Source organism: Barbus barbus, assembly GCF_936440315.1.
Source record: "Barbus barbus genome assembly, chromosome: 40".
Taxonomy (NCBI): Eukaryota; Metazoa; Chordata; class Actinopteri; order Cypriniformes; family Cyprinidae; genus Barbus; species Barbus barbus.
Genome location: NC_136718.1, coordinates 14,520,525 through 14,541,085, shown reverse-complemented (window position 1 = coordinate 14,541,085; position 20,561 = coordinate 14,520,525). Strand labels below are relative to the sequence as shown.

Genomic DNA, 20,561 nt, shown 5'->3' with positions numbered 1-20,561 from the left:
AAAAAATACAAATAAAATAAATTTAAAAAATCTGAAAAATAGGGCACATTGTACTGTATTAATATGTAGGAATTTTCCTTGATTTTTTACAGGTGTTCACCTGTGTTTTGAATTTTGCACTTCATTACACATATTAAGGTTAACAGAAATATTGGTAAATTAATAAATAATATACTGGCAGAAATTTACCAATGCATTTTTTTTAACAGTGTGTCTTTGTCTCCCGTGAATCAGGAAAAAAATGTTTTAACTTTCATTCACCCTTGAAAACACATTCATGTTCCACTGACATCACTTAGGCCACACAGTCTTGTACAGCGCTACCCCCCCCCACGCTCCAGGTTTGTTCTTGCTGGGGAGCGTGCGATTTTGAGTTCGCTCGGGCCGTGCGCTCCTCTGTCCTCTGTGTGTGTTTTGTTGCATATAGCATAGGTGAGGACTGTGTTGAAGGCTGGGCTGTGCATGCGCTGTACACATGGTTTAACCTTAATGGCGAAATGTCCTGTGTGAGGCCTGTGGCTTTCATTTTTAGGTTTCCTCTTTCTTTACAGTGGCTTTGAAAATATCCCCGCTGTTTAAAGAACTCCCATTGTAAAAATCATCATTATACAGTTCAAGTATGAGTTTTCCCTTTTATATTTATTTCTTGTCTTTTCCATCACCCTCTTTTTCATCTGAACACACAAAGCCAGAAGCGTTGTGGAATTTACATCCCTGGCTAATTTTAGGGATGGGTTTCTGACCAAAAAACACATCCTCCAATTTGGGGCTATATTGGTCTTCGTCCCTCAGTTTTTCTCTCTGTGTTTCTCACTCTCTCCTTTTCTCCTCTTCAAGTTATTCTGTTTGTCTTCATGACTTTTCCACGTTTTTAAGCTTTGCTACCACACACTCACCAACTCTTTTTCTCTTCATATTTGGTGTTTTTGGTAACTTACGCTCAACCAAATGGTCCTTGAAGTTGTTTAGGGGTGAAGATTTTGCATTGAGCATTAAGTGGTGAACTAAAACACAAAAGTGAACAAAGTGCTCTCAAATCAAACATTACAATGTATTAACATTGGACTGCATAAATCCAACAATGTGCAAAATTATTACCATTGCATAAGCTGAACTGGATAAATGACAGTTCTTGGTTTTTAAATGTCTTTTTAATTTCGATGGTTTCATGTTTTCTGCAGTGAGCAGCCAATAATTTACCGCACAAAACACATTGTAGTCAGCACAAAACCACATTTATACTTGCTGCATGTGAACCCAATTTAATCTGGGATATATATATATATATATATATATATATATATATATAATATTACCTTGTGTAGTATATATTTATTAGATGAGTAGCTTTTCTCCCTACAAGATGTGACCCTATAGAAAAGACAAGCGAACCATTTTTGGGTTGTGACCCACCAATTGATAACCACTGGTTTAAGTTATGTACGTCTTCATTACTTTGTGACAACAACTTGCTTTTAAGTAGGCTTTTTTCAGTTCATTGTGTAAACACGTGCAACGTGTGTAAAAACATATGTGGAGTTGACAAGTGTTTTCAAACCTAGTTCTATACAAAGGCCACAATGTTTGTTCTCCCCTCAATTAAAAACACATTTGAATATGTATCATAGGACAACACCCAGTGCATGTATTTGGCAAAACTTTTCTTTCTACCCTAAAAATGTTAGGGTTTTTGATGACAATTCTATGGAAAAAGATTGAACTGTTTAGCAGTTGTGACACATAAATTTGTAACGGTGCCTAAACAAATGCTGCTTTGTGATGAAAGTGTCCTTGATATGTTTATCTTTAACACAGCTTATCTTATCTGCATTTTTACAATGTGCAGGGAAGTGTAGTTTGGTTAATTATGCTTACTAGACTGTAACTCATCTATCAGTATGCCTTAAATATGGTTCTTTCAGAGCTTGACAATGAGATATGAACTTTTTCCCTTTGTTTCCCCTGTTAAGCTTTAAAGAAGACAGCTGCAAACGGCACAAAACTAGCATGATTGCTTCCTGTGAAGTTTCTCTGTGGTGTTGTACATTTATAGGTCACACAATTACTGGCTCAACAACACAAGCTCTATTTTTCGGTTCTCTGTAGTATTCTTTCAATTAGATCTGTTTTGCCTTGTCCCTGAGTGGCCATGACAGTTCTTTCAAACTTTATAGACCCTCTTTCTGCTGGCATTCTTCAGCAGTTCCCTTCTCTTCAGCTCCTGTCTGCATGTGTTCTTGAAGCCATTAATCGTTCCTGCCTGCACAATGTGAACCCCAGCAGATAATTACAGTAATTAAACCAATTAGGCAGCATATGGAATGAGAGTTAACATGCCCGGAGGACACTGAGGTCTGCTATTCATCCCCTGCATGAGCCGCTGCTGAGGTGGTCCCCGTATCTGGCACTGCTTAAGGAAGGGGCCAGGGAAATTGCTTCTAACCAATTTTGGATTAAAGCAATTTCCTTTTAGCTGAGCCTTGAATATGGTGTTGCAGATGTATGTTGCTGGCCTGCTGCAAGAGGGGACTTCAAACAAAGAAGGACAACTTAAAGACAACTGAGAAGAATATAATATGAAACAGTGCCTTAATTCTGCATTGTGAACTGAAGTGTTTTATTTGCCACCCTTTAGTCATATAAAGTGATTTTTAGTAAGAGATACAACCCGAATTCTGGAAATTTTAGGACGTTTTTTTAAAAATTTGAATAAAATGAAAACTAAAAGAATTTCACATGAGCCAATATTTTGTTCACAATAGAACATGGATAACATAATAAATGTTTAAACAGAGACATTTTATAATTTTATGCACAAAATGAGCTCATTTCAAATTTGATGCTTGCTACAGGTCTCAAAATAGTTGGGACGGGTACATGTTTACCAGGGTGTAGCATCGCCTCTTCTTTTCAAAATAGTTTGAAGACGTCTGGGCACTGAGGTTATGAGTTTCTGGAGTTTTGGTGTTGGAATTTGGTCCCATTCTTGCCTGAGATATGTTTCCAGCTGCTGAAGAGTTTGTGGTCATCTTTGATGTATTTTTTGTTTAATGATGCACCAAATGTTCTCTATAGGTAAAAGATCTGGACTGCAGGCAGGCCAATTCAGACTCTTCTACTACGAAGCCATGCTGTTGTAATAGATGCAGTATGTGGTTTTGCATTGTCCTGCTGAAATACACAAGGCCTTCCTTGAAATAGACGTCTCGAAGGGAGCATATGCTGCTCTAAAACCTTTATATACCTTTCAACATTCATAGTGCCTTCCAAAACATGCAAGCTGCCCATACCGTATGCACTTATGCACCGCCATACCATCAGAGATGCTGGCTTTTGAACTGAACGCTGATGGATGCTGGAAGGTCTCCTTCCTCTTAAGCCCAGAGGACACAGCGTCCATGATTTCCAACAAGAATGTCAAATTTGGACTCGTCAGTGGTTTCTGGAAGTATTCCTGGGCCCATTTAGTAATGTCAATGACAGAATCATGCTGATGAGTGATGCAGTGTTGTCTAAGGGCCTGAAGACCACGGGCATTCAACAAAGGTCTTCGGCCTTGTCCCTTACGCACAAAGATTTCTCCAGTTTCTCTGAATCTTTTGATGATGTTATGCATTGTAGATTATGAGATTTTCAAAGCCTTTGCAATTTGACGTTGAGAAACATTGTTTTTATCATATTCCACAATCTTTTTAGACACTTTTTCACAGATTGGAGAGCCTCTGCCCATCTTTACTTCTGAGAAACTCTGCCTCTCTAAGACATCCCTTTTATAGCTAATCAGTTACAGACCTGATGCCAATTAACTTAATTAGTTGCTAGATGTTCTCCCAGCTGAATCTTTTCACAATTTCTTGCTTTTTCAGCCCTTTGTTGCCCCTGTGCCAACTTTTTTTGAGACCTGTAGCAGGCATTAAATTTGAAATGAGCTCATTTAGTGGATAAAAGTGTAAAATTTCTCAGTTTAAACATTTATGTTCTCTATGTTCTATTGTGAATAACAATTGGCTCATGTGATTTTAAAGTCTTTAGTTTTCATTTAATTCAAATTTAAAAAATGTCCCAACATTTCCGGAATTCGGGTTGTATAAAATAGCAGCATAATTCTGTTGTGAAACGGAATGTTTCCTCAGTCTTGTAAACTGTTTTCAGCAGCATTTTTTGTTTATGCTTCACGCTCTGATAAATTTTATTAGGCTATATTACTCAAAGTGGTCATTTACTTTTTATAAAGAGACATTATTACATGGCTCTCTGTAATACTTGATTCTGATTGGACACAGGCTCAGTGAAAAATGAGCACATCATTGAATCACCTACTTAACCGATTCGTTCAAAACATTGATTCATTGAAGAACCAAACACCAGCACAGTGTGTTTTGCGTGAACAGGCAACAACTGAGTCTCTTTTGGCTTCATGTGAAACCCTGGTGGAACAAAAATACACAGTAACTGGAAACACTGTGTATAACATGTACGTTTCTCACTATCAAATTAATGTTTGTTAAACTGTTCCAGTATCAGCACAGCACTTTTGCACATGTAGCTAATGCTGCTTAAAAATGACTGCTAACTACATATTTAACGTTGCCACTGACATACAATCTAAAACTCAACTAGTTTGACTTCTCTCATATCACTTAAGGTCTCTTTAGTTCTCAAACATTAATATAATTAAAACTAAAAATAATTATTTTAAATTGTATAATTGTGCAGTTGGCTGTCATTGTTGTAAAACAAATCCCTTCAGGATAATTCAAGACCTCAGCTTCTTATCATGAGACACATGTGATGTCACTATCTTCACATCATATTTCTGGTTTTATTGTGAAATGGCACTGGTCAACACAATTACACTTTTGTTTGACAAAAATACACTGGTTTTCTTGTGCTGATTTTATAATCTCGAATCTTGCATGTATGGGCCTCGTGAGCTGAATTTTTGTGGTGCTGCAACACATTTGTCCTGCAGCATTCAAACCCTTGCAAATGAGATTTGTCAAGTTCAAGTTTTCTTATGTTTCAGTACGAGATTTACTGCAGTAAAAACAGTTTAGGTTAGTGGTATTAGCCAAGAAAAGGAATGAACTGGAAACTTGATCCTTCCTCTGCTTCTTCTCTTCCTGACAGGCATTTGCACGCACTCGACCAAACCTCTGAGGCGTTCAGCATCAGTAGAAAAGACAAGAAATGCCACATGCAGATCATATCTGTGAATCCAGCTTTCAGCATTTTCTTTTGAGCAGATAAAGAATGTGGAGGGGTTTCTCTTCGACAGCAACAAGTGGGGGGTCTAGGAGGATTTGCTGGCAGCAGCAGGTGAGGCGGGTGAGATTATCTTTGTCAGAAGTGTGAGAACAGCAGACAGTGGGAGGGAGCCAACAGTAGTGGGAACCTGCTGAGCTGGTGCTGTGGAGCAGGGATGGGTCTTTACAGCGGGAAAACACTGGACAGGAAGTGCAGATCAGGTTTCTTTTGAGTGCCGATGGATTGAAGCTGTAAATGTGTGAGATCTTGATCAATAATGACTTCTGGTATATGGAAAATACAATACTTTGAACAAATGACATTGAATGTATGGGTTTGTGGAGATTTATTACAGTAAGAATGTGTTGTTTCACAGCATTGGAAATCCCCTGCTGTCACAATGCAAGGCTGATGATAAATTTTAGAGACATAAATTGTACATGTTTTAACATGCTCATAAAAAGAAAAATAGATCTTGTCTAACAGCTTCTTTGGTAGTCATTATAAGCCAATTTTCATTGTCCTCAGATGACTCAAAATTCAAGATTTTGGTTGCTCAATCATGAAATATCATCTTGCATGACTCAAATTTTTGCTAGTCACCTGTTTTCTGGTTTTCAGGGGTACAAGTTTTGTTTTGCACTTATTTTGTTGTAAATCGATTTAAAGGATAGAAAATTCTGTCATCATTTATTCACCCTCTTTTTGTTCCAAACTTGTATGACTGACTTTCATCTGTGGAACATAAAAGAAGTAATTTGAGATTTGTTTGTGCTTACTATATAAATCAATGCTTAGCAAAATGGTTTGGTCACCATTTGGTCAGAAAGAAAGTTATACAGGTTTGGAATAACATTAGGGTGAGTAAATAATGACAGGATATTCTCGTTTTTAGTGAAGGTTTTTTTTATTAAAGTCAAATTATTATTATTTTGTTTAATGTGGTCTTTTTAAAATATACTTTTTTTAAATTAAAGCTAGACTGCAGCAAATATTTAGACATTTTGAAAACATCCCCTGATTGCATCTCTTCTTAAAGGAGTTAATCTTACGTCCCAGGCCACTGAGTATTGCATTCAGTCCAGCCTCTCCAGGGGAATAACCACCGACAACTCATAAAATGGATTATTGCTTTAGTTATGTTATTTATGGTGACAGAAGTATGTAAACTGTATGGAGACAGAGAAGAGAAAAACACTCAGCCAAAGACCTCCAAAGTCAGCAGCCAAAAATAAAATCTGTTGTGTTGAGTTGTTGTTGTGAGTGATGGGATCAAACTCAAAGTCCCACGGGAAAGGGATTTTTTTTTTTCATGAACCAATGTTAACAAAACATAACAGCTTTTCATAACAGAATTTCCTTATCATTTTTTTTAACCTTTTTTTTAATAGAGCAAAGCAAATTTATACGTATAACAATTTATACAATAACAATATATAAATATTAAATTTACAAGAAGTGCAAGTATGACTGGTCCACAGCAAATTGATTTCAAAATTATTTTATTATTTTTACTAACTACTATTCACTGAAATACCACAATGCAATTGCTGAACTTTAAACCTTAGAGTGTTGAACAGTTGAAGTCATCTTCAGAAAAAGGCCCTTAATTTTCTAAATAATTCTCAAATTAACAACAACAAGAGTTGGATTGACTTTCACTCATACATCATTAAAACTGTGCCTTTGACTGATTTCAGTGTGCTGTTGTTGTTCATTTGTATAACTCTTTTTCAGGCCGTTACAGTGTCCTGTGTTATGATTAATTATTCATATTAAGTCTGATTACTTAGGAGAGATAATCAGAAAACAAAACGCGCAGATGACGGTGGAGGTGAGTGGAAGTTGTTGAGAAGACCCTGTGGAGTCCAGGATCTGCAATTAAACTGATGAAGCGCACAAGCGTGATTAAGTGCTCACTCGGATGTTCAGTTAGGCTACATAAAGCCGCACTCATACATTTGCTGTGCCCCGTTCTCCAATTATAATTCAACATTCACGTCTCAGTGAAATCAGCAAGATTATATTAGCAAATCTCCAAGCACGAAACAAAACCCTGAACACAAAAACACGCAATCCTCACAAACAACCTTCCCCCTATTAACCCGTTTAGTGACTATTTGAGGCTTTGATTTTGTTGTTGTTGTATTGTTTCAGGGGCTTTTGGGAATTCATCTATATTGTAATTGTGGAAAATAAAAAATGCATATATATATATATATATATATATATATATATATATATATATATATGCAGATGTTTTAAATAAAAAACCCTGTCATTATCATTTATTGTGTATTGAGATTTAAAAAGGAGTGAAATCCACCTCTAAATTTCTCAGTTATATGGTAATAATATGTTTCATAGTTTTTCCATGCTGTGATGATTTTGAGAAATATATAGAGCTGGTGTGAAAGAGCATGGAAATCTGTGGGAATAGTAAATGGATAGTTAAATGCACAATGGAAATTTATGTGCCCACAGATGTCAGAGACACATGTGCAACCCCAGAGAGCGACAGGGAAACCCCTTTTGACATGGTGAAATTAGTGTAAATCTTTAGTATTTTCACATAGAAATGTTTGAACCAAAATTCACTTAAATCAAGTCCTATTTTGTGAGGAAAACCCTCATGAAAACTTGTGTGCACAGTGCACGTGCATTTGATTACCACAAGGTGTCAGACTTTCCTCAAGATAAAATATGGTTTTCTTCTAGCTTTGAGCTAGCACTACACTACAAAAGAAGCATAATAAATTTTACTGATGTGTGTGTTATACTGAGGTAAGCGAGAGATGTTTAGCAAATTAAGTTACAGTTGTTTATTTTATTTTTACTTTCTTTGAGGCCTTCTAATACAGGCAGTGCCATTTAAAAAAAAGGAAGCGTGCTTTCCAACGTGCAATGAACATGACTTGGAGTGATGTCAGTAAAAAACTATTTGAACAATGTTTGCTTACTGGATTATAGGTTGACATGAGACAAAGAGAGTGAAAAGGATTTCTTTTTGAAGCCACAAGTTCAGACATGTGTCACTGCATGCTCTGAGACATGGAAAAAATAAAGTGAGAGTGTAAAAATAAAACCCAAGTGACATTTTCCTTTAAGATTGAAATTGAACCAATGCACAGAAATGACCAACACACTTTTTATTTAGTTAAACCAATAAAGCTTTCAAAAAGCATGATTATTCACACACTATAAATCTAACACACCCATTATCAGTTTTGTTTGTTGTAGCTGTGTTGCTTACATCATACCATTGTCTGTCTGCGTGTTTTTACCCTTCTGTGATTTTTTAAATTGTAACAGTTGCAAACTTACAACAGTGGTCAGGTGTTAATTTTCACTTTAGCATTCAAAGTCTTAGGCCTGGTTTCACAGACAGGCCTTAGACTAAACCAGGATTAAGCCTTAGTTCAAATAGGACAAGTGATTTTTTTATAAGCATGCCTTATAAAAAAGCATTACAGGTGTTCATCTTAAGACAAAACAAAGGCACTGACGTGTTTCAAGATCAGTCAGTGCAAGTTTCTTTCAATTGATTTACATCAATTGTGCTCAGATTTACATTTTAGTCTAGGACTAGGCTTAAGCCTTGTCTGTGAAACCAGCTAAATAAACCAGCAGACAATGCATTTACAGAACAGAATGTTATTTCAACAACATAAATATTTATCGAAGTTGTACTTTTATTACAAGTCATACTTTTTTATAATAATATTAAACACAACAGAGAGCATCTGTACATATAAAACAACAACTATTCATTTATATCTAGCTAATTGAGGCATTATGATATTGGAATATAATAGCAAAGACGCTAAATGTAGGTTGAGGTCAATAATGTTCAACTGTTATCAGTTTATGAAACAGAAGCTTATTTTTATTACAAAAAAAATATATACCCAGGAAAGTTATTTTTACTGATCTGACCAGGGATGCATTTCCCAAAAGCTATATGGTCGCAAGTTCTGTCGTTACAAATAGAGTTCAATGGAAATAACGTCCATAGTTAGCAAACAATGGTTTTGAGAATGGTTTTAAATGTCAAAGAGTAAAATAGAAAAATGACCCTACTGCTGTAAATGCAAAGAATAATAGTTATCTACTGTACATTAGTGATACATCACAGATCACCACCGTTCATCCTTTTCAGATAACGTTATTATTAATGAATTAGTCATGAGAGAAGCACCATAATTCTTTAAAATCCATGCTGAGATTATTCTCAGTTCTTCCTCTGAACTCTTCATTTGTGTGCCCTTGAGGAAAACCATATCCTCCATCTGCTCAAGATCTAAAGTTTGAATCACTGACCCCCCATAAATCACCACATAAATATGTTTAATACATGGCTGTAAATTGCATATAGAGGAAGGAAGGAATAAAAAAATAAAATAAAAAAAGTTATATTTTCTACCATTCACATTGGTTGTGCTTCTGCATGCAACTTTACCTTTGTGACACTGGAGGGCAGTAGAAAGCTTAAATGATTGAGTATGGAAACCCCTTATTCTTTTCTGCTTTTCTGGAAATTTCAGCTACCTTGCAGAACCTCACCTGAATTGATCTAATCATAAACACACCTTTATATTGTAGCATTTAAAGTGATTGATTGTAGGTTTTTTTCAAGGTTTAGGTTTTAGTTTCAAAATAATTTTATAAATATTGTTTTATTATTTCAATATCAGCCAGTTATCGGTTAGTAGTCATAGCACAAAAACAATTGTCAGCTTAATGTTATCGCTCAGAATTTTGATATCAGTGCATCCCTAATATAACCTCAATAAAAGGTTGTAATTTCAGTATGTAAATGGTGTGAAAGTTGGGTCTGAGAGAGAAAATGAGAGCAGAAGGGGGAGGAGAAGAAAGGAGAGGAGGGGAGGGACTGAGTGCACGCAGTCAGTGTGCTTTCCCCACTTCTCTCTCTTTCCCTCTCCTCACTTCCATCCCCACTTGAGAAACAGTGCTTTACTGTAACGGATGGACACCAGGTCCCTTTTTCCCTCATCCTGGACCAATCTTTTTCCTTTTCTCCACCTCTATCATCCAGTTGGCTCTCTCTGCTTGTTCCAGATCCCCTTCTACCAAACACGCACTCATCTCTCTCTCTCTCTGTTGCTAATTTTTCCCCGTCGCCCCACTCTCAGTCAGCATGGTGAACAGATAACTGCTAAGCTGTTGAACATGGGATCCTGCCTCTGCAAAGGTCACCAAGGTCAGTCTCTTCCTGATTGTATCTGAGTTTGTCTGTCTCTGTCCGTCCTGCGTCCATCAACCTACCTGTTGGTCCATCCGGTCTTAACTCTTATCTGTTTATCCACCTGTCTGCTTATCTCGAGCATTTACATAATGCATGAATGTGATGAAAATGACAGCTTATTCTAATATAATGCAAAATGAGCACAGAGTTGTGAGTGACTGAAATAAGTGCAGTCTATATGATTAAATAGTTTTATTGTTTGCAATTTTTATAGTTCTTGATACTGATGCACTGTTTGTTTTAGCAGCAAGAGCGTGTTGCTGCTAAAATACCGATGCTTACATACTGCACTGCAATTAAATATTACACAGCTTTTTGATACTTGATTCTGATTGGTCAGTCGTGCCTCCCAGTGGTCTGATATTTCCTAATATTCACCACTGCATAGATACACACACATACTCGCCTCACAATTTGCGATTATAAATTATCAACTAAAGTGAAAAGTGAAAGGACTTAATTTTTAATATTAAATTAATAATACACTATTAATATCAGAGTAGCTGTGTATTAAGTGTTTAACATTTGTCGATGTTCATTTTTTCTTATAACGGCTGTCAATAGCTGCATCCCAAATAACGCACTATACACTATGCACTTATACACTATGTACTTGTGCACTGTGTAGTGCATGAATTATGTAAGGTTATTTTGTCATTCATCAGATAGCACCTACCCCTCTGCCATGTAATTAAAGCTGCAACATTCGAGTGCATGAAGTGTCCATTTCAGACTTAGTTTTTTCACTTAAGTGCATCATCCTGGAATTCAAAGTGTGCTTTTTCTATTTGGAGTTTGCAGTGTGAACACACTACTCGCACTATTTATACTACAAAATGACACAGAATAGTGCATACGTATGCCAATTTAGATGAACCTATATTGTACATTATCATGACAAATAAAATAATCATAAAATCATTCTCAAATTAATATTTAATGTCCACTTGTTTATTTATATTGTGAATAGATTTGTGTTAAGTCTATAAAGATGTAGATGTGTATTAAATGCTTTAAAATAATTATCATGTCAACATAATTGTTTATTTGGTCTGAAGGCCTACCCGTGTTAGGTAAGTGTATTAGGTAACACTTTAGTTGCTTATTAGGATGCATATTACTAGTACTTATATGGCTGTTTATTAGTACTTACTGTATAAAGCACATGTTCTGCATGACCATATTCAACATCCCTAATACTACCCAATACCTAAACTTAACAACTACCTTACTAATTATTAATAAGCAGCCAATTAGTAGTTTATTGAGGCAAAAGTCGCAGTTAATGGTTTGTTAATAGCGAGAATTGGACCAAAATTAAAAGCTGTCCGGATTGTTTTATGGAATTACTATAAAAATTAAAACATAATTCTCATATCAGTATTTCGGGGAAGTCGTGGCCTAATGGTTAGAGAGTCGGACTCGTAATCGAAAGGTTGCGGGTTCGAGTCCCCGGCCGGCAGGGATTGTAGGTGGGGGGAGTGAATGTCCAGCGCTCTCTCCACCCTCAATACCACGACTGAGGTGCCCTTGAGCAAGGCACCGAACCCCCAATTGCTCCCCGGGCGCTGCAGCATGGCTGCCCACTGCTCCGGGTGTGTGTTCACGGTGTGTGTGTGTGTGTGTGTGTGTGTGTGTGTGTGTGTGCATTTGTTCACTACTCACTGCTGTGTGTGTGCACTTGGATGGGTTAAACGCAGAGCACCAATTTCGAGTATGGGTCACCATACTTGACAATACGTCACGACTTTACTTTACTTTACTTTTTTCATGTTCATGTATTTATTGATTTGTTGAGTAGCTGTATACTAACTATTAAACTCAAGTTTATTTTGCAATAATTGTTGTTCATCAACACTTGCATAATAAAAAAAAAAACCATCTCAGATCAATATTTAATATCCACATATATATTGATTTTGTTAGTATCTGTGTACATTATATCTTACATAATGACTGTCTTCATACACTGAGGGATTTATTTTAGTTAGTTGTCACTAAATTCACAGGCCAAACAGAACCAGTTGTTGACGCTGGATTAGCACAGCTAATTCTGAGAAGTTTCCTCTGAGCGCCAGAGGGAAATTATTCTGTTCTCATTTGTATCATCCCATCTGAATAAGTGTATTATGTATCGTAAACCAGCAAGACAGCTCAATCTGGGCACACAGATGTAGTGTCACAGTATTTACAAATGAAGTCTAAGGTAAGAGGTGACATTTCGTCCTCAAGGTGTCCTCCAAGGAAATGGCACCGATGAAGTGGATGATTGTAAATCCCATGGAGCGGAGAGTAGTGTTTGTTTGTCTGAGTCCTGTGGGGGTTAGAAGAAAGTCCAGGGCTCTGTAGCTAAGGCGGAGCATGGAGCGCGAAATGCCAGGGTCAAAGCTGATGTATAATGCATATGTGAGATGGATGGAGTTTCACCGTGATGAATGGGAGGTGGGTTGTAGAGGGGGAGACACGCACAACGTGTGACATTGTAAAGGTCACGCATTGTCAATTAATACCTGTTAGCAAATAACATGCTGGCGGGAGCCAGAAGCTCCACAGGTCTGAGATTAGCTGTCCTCTTTGAGGTCTAACCTCAATGAGATGCGGACGATGACGAAAAACGTGTTCTCGAACATTGGGGATCCCCAGGGAGGTGTTGTCAAGACAAACTCTTGTTGCTATGGAAACATGAGAGCAACAGTAGTGAGTCCCGTCCATCTACTCCAGATCAAACTGCTACATGCACACACACACACACACACTGTTATCTGTCACTGGAAAATGTATTAAATAAACAGTTGTTTGCAATGAACAGCAACATATTTTGCCTCTCTAGAGCTGCAAAGTGGCCAGCAACACCCCATGGAAGAGCTTCACTCGTACGCTGAAGGACAGCCTATTTTTAAGGTGTGTTTTGTCACAAAAATCTAAAGTGGGAGTGTATATGAAGATGTATAAATGTCAATGATACATGGGAGCGCTTTCACACTCTGAATGTGTAAGATCTGGTAAAAGTGTCTTGTTAGGTGTAATTAGCACCTGTGATTCACTTGCAAATGTGATTTCTGAAAGCTTTTATTTGGTATGATAGGCTGCCTTGTGTTTCCTGTCTTGTCATGTTATTCAGGGTAACCATCAGCCCTACAATGGCAGCATGTCAGATAAAAAGAGCAGCAGCGGGTATGACATTGGAGAATTGGCTACATCTTCCCTGCTGGGTGAGGAGCAAAGAGCGCATGTTAGGCACTGTCACACTGTGTATTGTTTTGATAGGTTTTTGCTATCGTTTGGAATCATTCGTCTGAATCAGAAGAGCAGTCGACCTTTACAGAAGCTTGCTAATGTAATTTCCCTCTGCCTGCATATCTCTCATTTATGAACAATCTCTCTCTCTCTCTCTCTCTCTCTCTCTCTCTCTCTCTCTCTCTCTCTCTCTCTCCTTCTCTAGTGCCTCTTTAGCCACCTGTTTCCTTTCCTGCCTGTTTTTTTTTTTTTGCTCTATTTCTCCAGGCCCACTCTTTTCAGAAAGTTAATTACAGACTAATAATGTGTTATGGGTTTTTAAGCTTTTCCAAAGAACATTTTTCATCATTTTAGGCTAATTATAAATGCAGTCACCAGCTGATGAAAATGTATAATGAGGGAAAAATAACCACAAATCTCTGATCGACTGCAAAAAATTCTAGAAACGAACCGCTTTGGGGAAAAATGCTATTAGGAGGATTAATTTATAAAACGTATGTCATGGGGAATGCAAATTATTGCTACTTCAGGTAATAGTTTGTAAGTAGATTGTTGCTCCTAGCAATGTATTAAGGTCTTAGCAAGCAAAGCGATCAGTCTGTGCAAGAAACTGAACATTATTAAGCTTATATATATATATATATATATATATATATATATATATATATATAACAAAGTGAAAATTAATTCTACAAATTGTGTCAAAACAAAACATGACATTCCTTTATGATTTTAATTGCTGGACACAATTGTAAATGTGAAGACCTCTGAGGTGTTGCAGGCCAAAATAATCATTTTAAGAGGAAAGATGCAGTTTTCATGCTAGGCTACTAAATAACTGTTCCTTTCATATAGCTAATATTTCTCAAAACATGCCATGCCATAGGGCCCTAAAGTGCAACCCAATGAAAATGTCTTCTTGTCCCTGCTTTCAGACACTAATCCTAAAAGGCTGTTCAGTTTTCGATGACTTTGGAGAGAATAAGCTCTACGTACCTTTTTTTCCGCAGAAGATACAGTCAGGTCCATAATTATTGGGACATTGACACAATTCTAACATTTTTGGCTCTATACACCACCACAATGGATTTCAAATGAAACGAACAAGATGTGCTTTAACTGCAGACTGTCAGCTTTAATTTAAGGGTATTTACTTCCAAATAAGGTGAACGGTGTAGGAATTACAACAGTTTGCATATGTGCCTCCCACTTGTTAAGGGACCAAAAGTAATGGGACAGTTGGCTTCTCAGCTGTTCCATGGCCAGGTGTGTGTTATTCCTTCATTATCCCAATTACAATGAGCAGATAAAAGGTCCAGAGTTCATTTCAAGTGTGCTATTTGCATTTGGAATCTGTTGCTGTCCACTGTCAAGATGAGATCCAAAGAGCTGTCACTATCAGTGAAGCAAGCCATCATTAGGCTGAAAAAACAAAACAAACCCATCAGAGAGATAGCAAAAACATTAGGCATGGCCAAAACAACTGTTTGGAACATTCTTAAAAAGAAGGAACGCACCGGTGAGCTCAGCAACACCAAAAGACCCGGAAGACCACGGAAAACAACTGTGGTGGATGACCGAAGAATTCTTTCCCTGGTGAAGAAAACACCCTTCACAACAGTTGGCCAGATCAAGAACACTCTCCAGGAGGTAGGTGTATGTGTGTCAAAGTCAACAATCAAGAGAAGACTTCACCAGAGTGAATACAGAGGGTTCACCACAAGATGTAAACCATTGGTGAGCCTCAAAAACAGGAATGCATCTAAAAAAGAGTTCACAGTTCTGGAACAACATCCTATGGACAGATGAGACCAATATCAACTTGTACCAGTTGTACCAATATCAACTTGTACTTGGAAGAGAAGAGTATGGAGAAGGAAAGGAACTGCTCATGATCCTAAGCATACCACCTCATCAGTGAAGAATGGTGGTGGTAGTGTCATGGCGTGGGCATGTATGGCTGCCGGTGGAACTGGTTCTCTTGTATTTATTGATGATGTGACTGCTGACAACAGCAGCAGGATGAATTCTGAAGTGTTTCGGGCAATATTATCTGCTCATATTCAGCCAAATGCTTCAGAACTCACTGGACAGCGCTTCACAGTACAGATGGACAATGACCCAAAGCATATTGCAAAAGCAACCAAAGAGTTTTTGAAGGGAAAGAAGTGGACTATTATGCAATGGCCAAGTCAATCACCTGACCTGAATCCGATTGAGCATGCATTTCACTTGCTGAAGACAAAACTGAAGGGAAAATGCCCCAAGAACAAGCAGGAACTGAAGACGGTTGCAGTAGAGGCCTGGCAGAGCATCACCAGGGATGAAACCCAGCGTCTGGTGATGTCTATGCATTCCAGACTTCAGGCTGTTATTGACTGCAAAGGATTTGCAACCAAGTATTAAAAAGTGAAAGTTTGATTTATGATTATTATTCTGTCCCATTACTTTTGGTCCCTTAACAAGTGGGAGGCACATATGCAAACTGTTGTAATTCCTACACCGTTCACCTGATTTGGATGTAAATACCCTCAAATTAAAGCTGACAATCTGCAGTTAAAGCACATCTTGTTCGTTTCATTTGAAATCCATTGTGGTGGTGTATAGAGCCAAAAATGTTAGAATTGTGTCGATGTTCCAATATTTATGGACCTGACTGTATATCCGTTCTCACTTTTGTCCCTCTTTAGCATCACCTCTTCACCTACTTCCTCCTTTTCAATTCTTTTATTACATTTGATTTGCTCTCATGCTAATCCCTCCGATCTCCTTAGGACTGCTGGCCACTATTAAAGACCACATCACTAAGCCAACTGCGATGGCCCAGGGCCGAGTCGCCCACCTGATTGAGTGGAAGAGTTGGGGAGGGGAAGCAACGTCTGGAGGAGGCTGGTCTGGCTGGACGAGAGATGGTGGAGGATGGGGAGGTGTGGGAGCCACACTGCAGGAGGACGAGCAGCGCTACTCCCACCTCACTGATGAAATCAAAGAAGCACGATTTGCTGCGGGTGACACAGCGTTTATATATTTAACATTTAACTACCCAGGTTTAAACTAATCTCAAAACTTCAGCCCTGCATAATAAGTATTATTGCAGTAATACCTCGATTATGTTGTTTAATGCACCTCATGAGTTCAGCATGATGGACATGAACAAATGCAGGGTTTTTCCATTCGTTCTTTCCATACTAATAGCTCCTCTTGTGATGTGTTGATGCTCAAGTACTATAGCAACCAATGTAGATATACCGGATATTGGACTACATTGTCTAATTAAACAGATCAGATATCATCACGTACAATATGACAGTGTCATTGGGGTTGTCTTTTTTAACTTGTTACTGCTAAAACTGCAACTATTTTCTTCACAAGTGTAAATTTCAAACCTTGCTCTGAAGGATTTCTATTTTTTAATTATTAGTTCACCTTAAAGTAAAAATTAGCTGAAAATGTACTCACCCTCAGGACATCCAAGATGTAGATAAGCTTGTTTCTTCGTTGGAAGTTTGGAACTGATTAGCATCACTTGCTCACCCATGGATCCTCTGCAGTGAATGGGTGCCATCAGAATGAGAGACCAAACGGCTGATAAAAGCATCACAAGTACGAATCCAGTCCACCAATTAACATCTTTTGAAGTGAAAGGCTGCATTTTGGAATAAACTAATTCATGTTTTTAACTTTAAACTGTTGCTTCCAGCTAAAATACAAGTCTTTTATTCATAATATTATTTTCTCAAATGAAAAAGTTGTCTTGTCTAAATATGCAAGAAATATGCAACAAACATGCAGCTTTTCACTTCACAAGACATTAACTGATTGACTGAAGTCCTATTGATTACTTGTGGATTATTTTGGTGCTTTTATCAGCTGTTTGGACCCTCATTCTGATGGCACCCATTCATTGCGGAGGCTTCATTGGTGAGCAAGTGATGTAAGGCTAAATTTCTCCAAATCTGTTATGATGAAGAAACAAATTCATCTACATCTTGGATGGCTTGAGGGTGAGTGCATTTTCAGCAAATTTTCGTTTTCAGTGAAAAGACAGACAGGTGTGAAATACCACTTTTGGTCTTGATAATTGTCATGAATATTCATTTAAATGTTAAAAGTTCCTTCATAGGACATAAGTGATAACAAGCAGAGTTGATGTAAGTGCATATTTCTTATGGGTAATTATGTTTTTTTTCTGGTCCTCTATGTGTATGTGATCTCTTTCTTCCTCTCACAGGTGTGGCGGAGCAGTTTGCTCTGGCTGAAGCAGCAATGAATGCCTGGTCGTCCCAGGATGTTGAAAATAAAGTTACAGGCAGTACAATTCCAGTACAAGGTATTAATTCCACTGTTATTATCTCCTATATAGAACCTTTTTGCAGTGGAAAGGTTCTATTGATATTAAAGGTTCTTCATGGAACCACAGATGCCAATAAAGAACCCTCATATTAAACCTAATTTAATAAACTAATGATATTTTTTTTTCTTTTTTTTCAGAAATACTGTGTTGTGTATTTACATTTTTCTGGTAAATAAATTGTGGTAACTAATGTTTTGGGTAAATATTCCTTAAAAAGAATGTTTTAATAATAATTGTATTAGTAGTAGTAGTAGTATCATTACATTAGGTAATATATTTCTGTCACAGTTTCTTCAAGTTAAACCAAACTTTTATTTTTTGCGTTGTTATGAAGACCTTTATATGATATGACGATAGTTTTTCTCAAAAGAAACTGAAAAATGCTCATGAAGTGACTCTCAGAGCAGTTGTAGAGATCATGTTCATGTACGCATATGTTGAGGCGGCAGAAGCTGAAAACACAGCGAGTGCCATGTACACTTCAGTGTGTGTAGTAAAAGAAAACATGCATCTGTGACATTCATTCACACATGCAGAACATGCAGGATTCATATTTAAATGGTATTTTTACTTAATATTCACAGACGCTAGTCCATATCACATTTTAATTTAATGGGCTTATTCATTTATGCTATCATTTTCATTCTAGGAGATGTGTGTGCTTGAGGTCTTTTTAATTTCTGCTCTCACAATGATGACGATGTCTTCACAGACCCCGAGGGCCTCTATCTTTCTCAGTTCCTGTTGGATGGAGGGAGTTTGGGTGTTCCTCAGCACCTGTACAGAATGCACATGGAAGCTGATGACACCAGCTCTCTGGCACCTTCTCATCCTCCTCAGTCTCATTCCCCCAGTCATTCTCATTCTCCACTGGACACACAACGTCCACCGCAGGAGCAGAGGATGGAAGAGTCCGTGCGACACGTAGACAGCACCTCCCTGTCAGAGGATGAGGTTTTTTATAACTGAAATTTTGATGATGACAGTGGGACGGAAAAGGTTTTTCGGCTGTTCTTTGTGTTCGATGAGAAGCGTATGAGGTTATGTCTGGGGTTATCGCTTTACCGTTAAAGTATGTAATAGCCACAGCTGAGTTCTTTGACAAGCAATGAACACAGGGATTGTTGTACATGTGGACATGTTATTTCATATCACGTTGCCTTTTTGCAAATGTTTGTGGTAATGATGATGGAGATTGGACTAGAATTACGTCTAGAATAAGGTAAAAGGTCATTGAACATGAATGCATCTAAAAAATAATACATAGACAGAGGGGTGATCAAAACCATCATGCCCTTTCACCTTCTACTGAGTGTTTGTAGATATTTGCAGCAACCTTTCACAAAGAAGCGGAGGCCTATTAGCACTATAGACTGAAGAAGAAAGAGACAAAATAAAACACGCTTTCATCTCCACAGACATTTTCCTGGTGCATTTCTACTGAGAACGACTCAATGGGACTACAGAGGTAAATAGGATTCTTTTGTGAGGACTCTGGAGGGTGAAAGTGACTTATGCCTTAAGCAAAGCCGCAGTCATTACTTGGGACAGTGAGGTGGAGATTTTAAAGATTTTTCATATTGCTAAATGTTTCCATGGAGATTTTGAGTATAAAACATCTAACACAACAAATGACTACATGTATCCTCAAAGCTGAAGTGTGTTATTTAATAGCCTCACCAAACAGAACTGTACAATATTGACTGTTTTCAAGTACAATTTTTAAACATTCCCACCATCTGCTATTGGTTGGGAAAAAAAAAGCCCCGTCCCCAACTCATGCCATTGGTCGAGCCAGTGTCAGAATACTCAGTCCATCAGGGCACCAGTGCTTACATATTTGGGCGAAATTGACCCATAGCTTACTTGTATAAAACAAGATTATTTATTATTAATATTATGTAATATAATTAATATTCGTGAATATCTATATTATTTGTATTAAGATTGATAACATTCATATTATTAAGATGAAATATGAGATGAAATTGACGTAAAAATGGCTTATAGTAAAAAATATTCAAAATAATTAAGATGAATAATATTCATATTAAGATGGAATATGAGAAATATAGACTTGTAGCAATTCCTTGATTAATTAACATGATCTTAATATTAACTCAACCTACAAATGGCTTACTTTTTGAAACAATTGTAAATTATTATTAATATGAAATAATAATAATGTTCATACTACAGTGGAATATGAAATGAAATCAAACTATAAATGGTTTACTTGTAGCAATAAATTGATTTATTAATATTAATATAATATTTTAGTAATATTACACACTTCAGCTTTGTTTGTTTTTTTAAAAGGTGGTATGGTCACAACTGCCACAGATTTATAAGTCCACATATATGTAGAACTGAAAAAGTATTACCACAGATAACTTTGAGTAACTTGCCTCCATATTGTGTTAATGATTGTGTCAACCGTTTTGTGCAGTCCTTTGT

General features: G+C 37.3%; 1 protein-coding gene across 1 annotated transcript; it reads left to right on the top strand.

Annotated features, from left to right (window-relative positions):
* Positions 1-10,127: 10,127 nt before the first annotated feature.
* On the top strand, positions 10,128-19,730 carry LOC306859216 (protein FAM131C-like). The gene is made up of 6 exons (XM_079400131.1): positions 10,128-10,468; positions 13,344-13,414; positions 13,635-13,725; positions 16,525-16,758; positions 17,982-18,080; positions 18,817-19,730. Exons 1-6 carry the CDS (start codon positions 10,234-10,236, stop codon positions 19,071-19,073), a joined length of 987 nt encoding a protein of 328 aa, XP_079256257.1. The 5' UTR covers positions 10,128-10,233; the 3' UTR covers positions 19,074-19,730.
* The last annotated feature ends 831 nt before the right edge of the window (positions 19,731-20,561 follow it).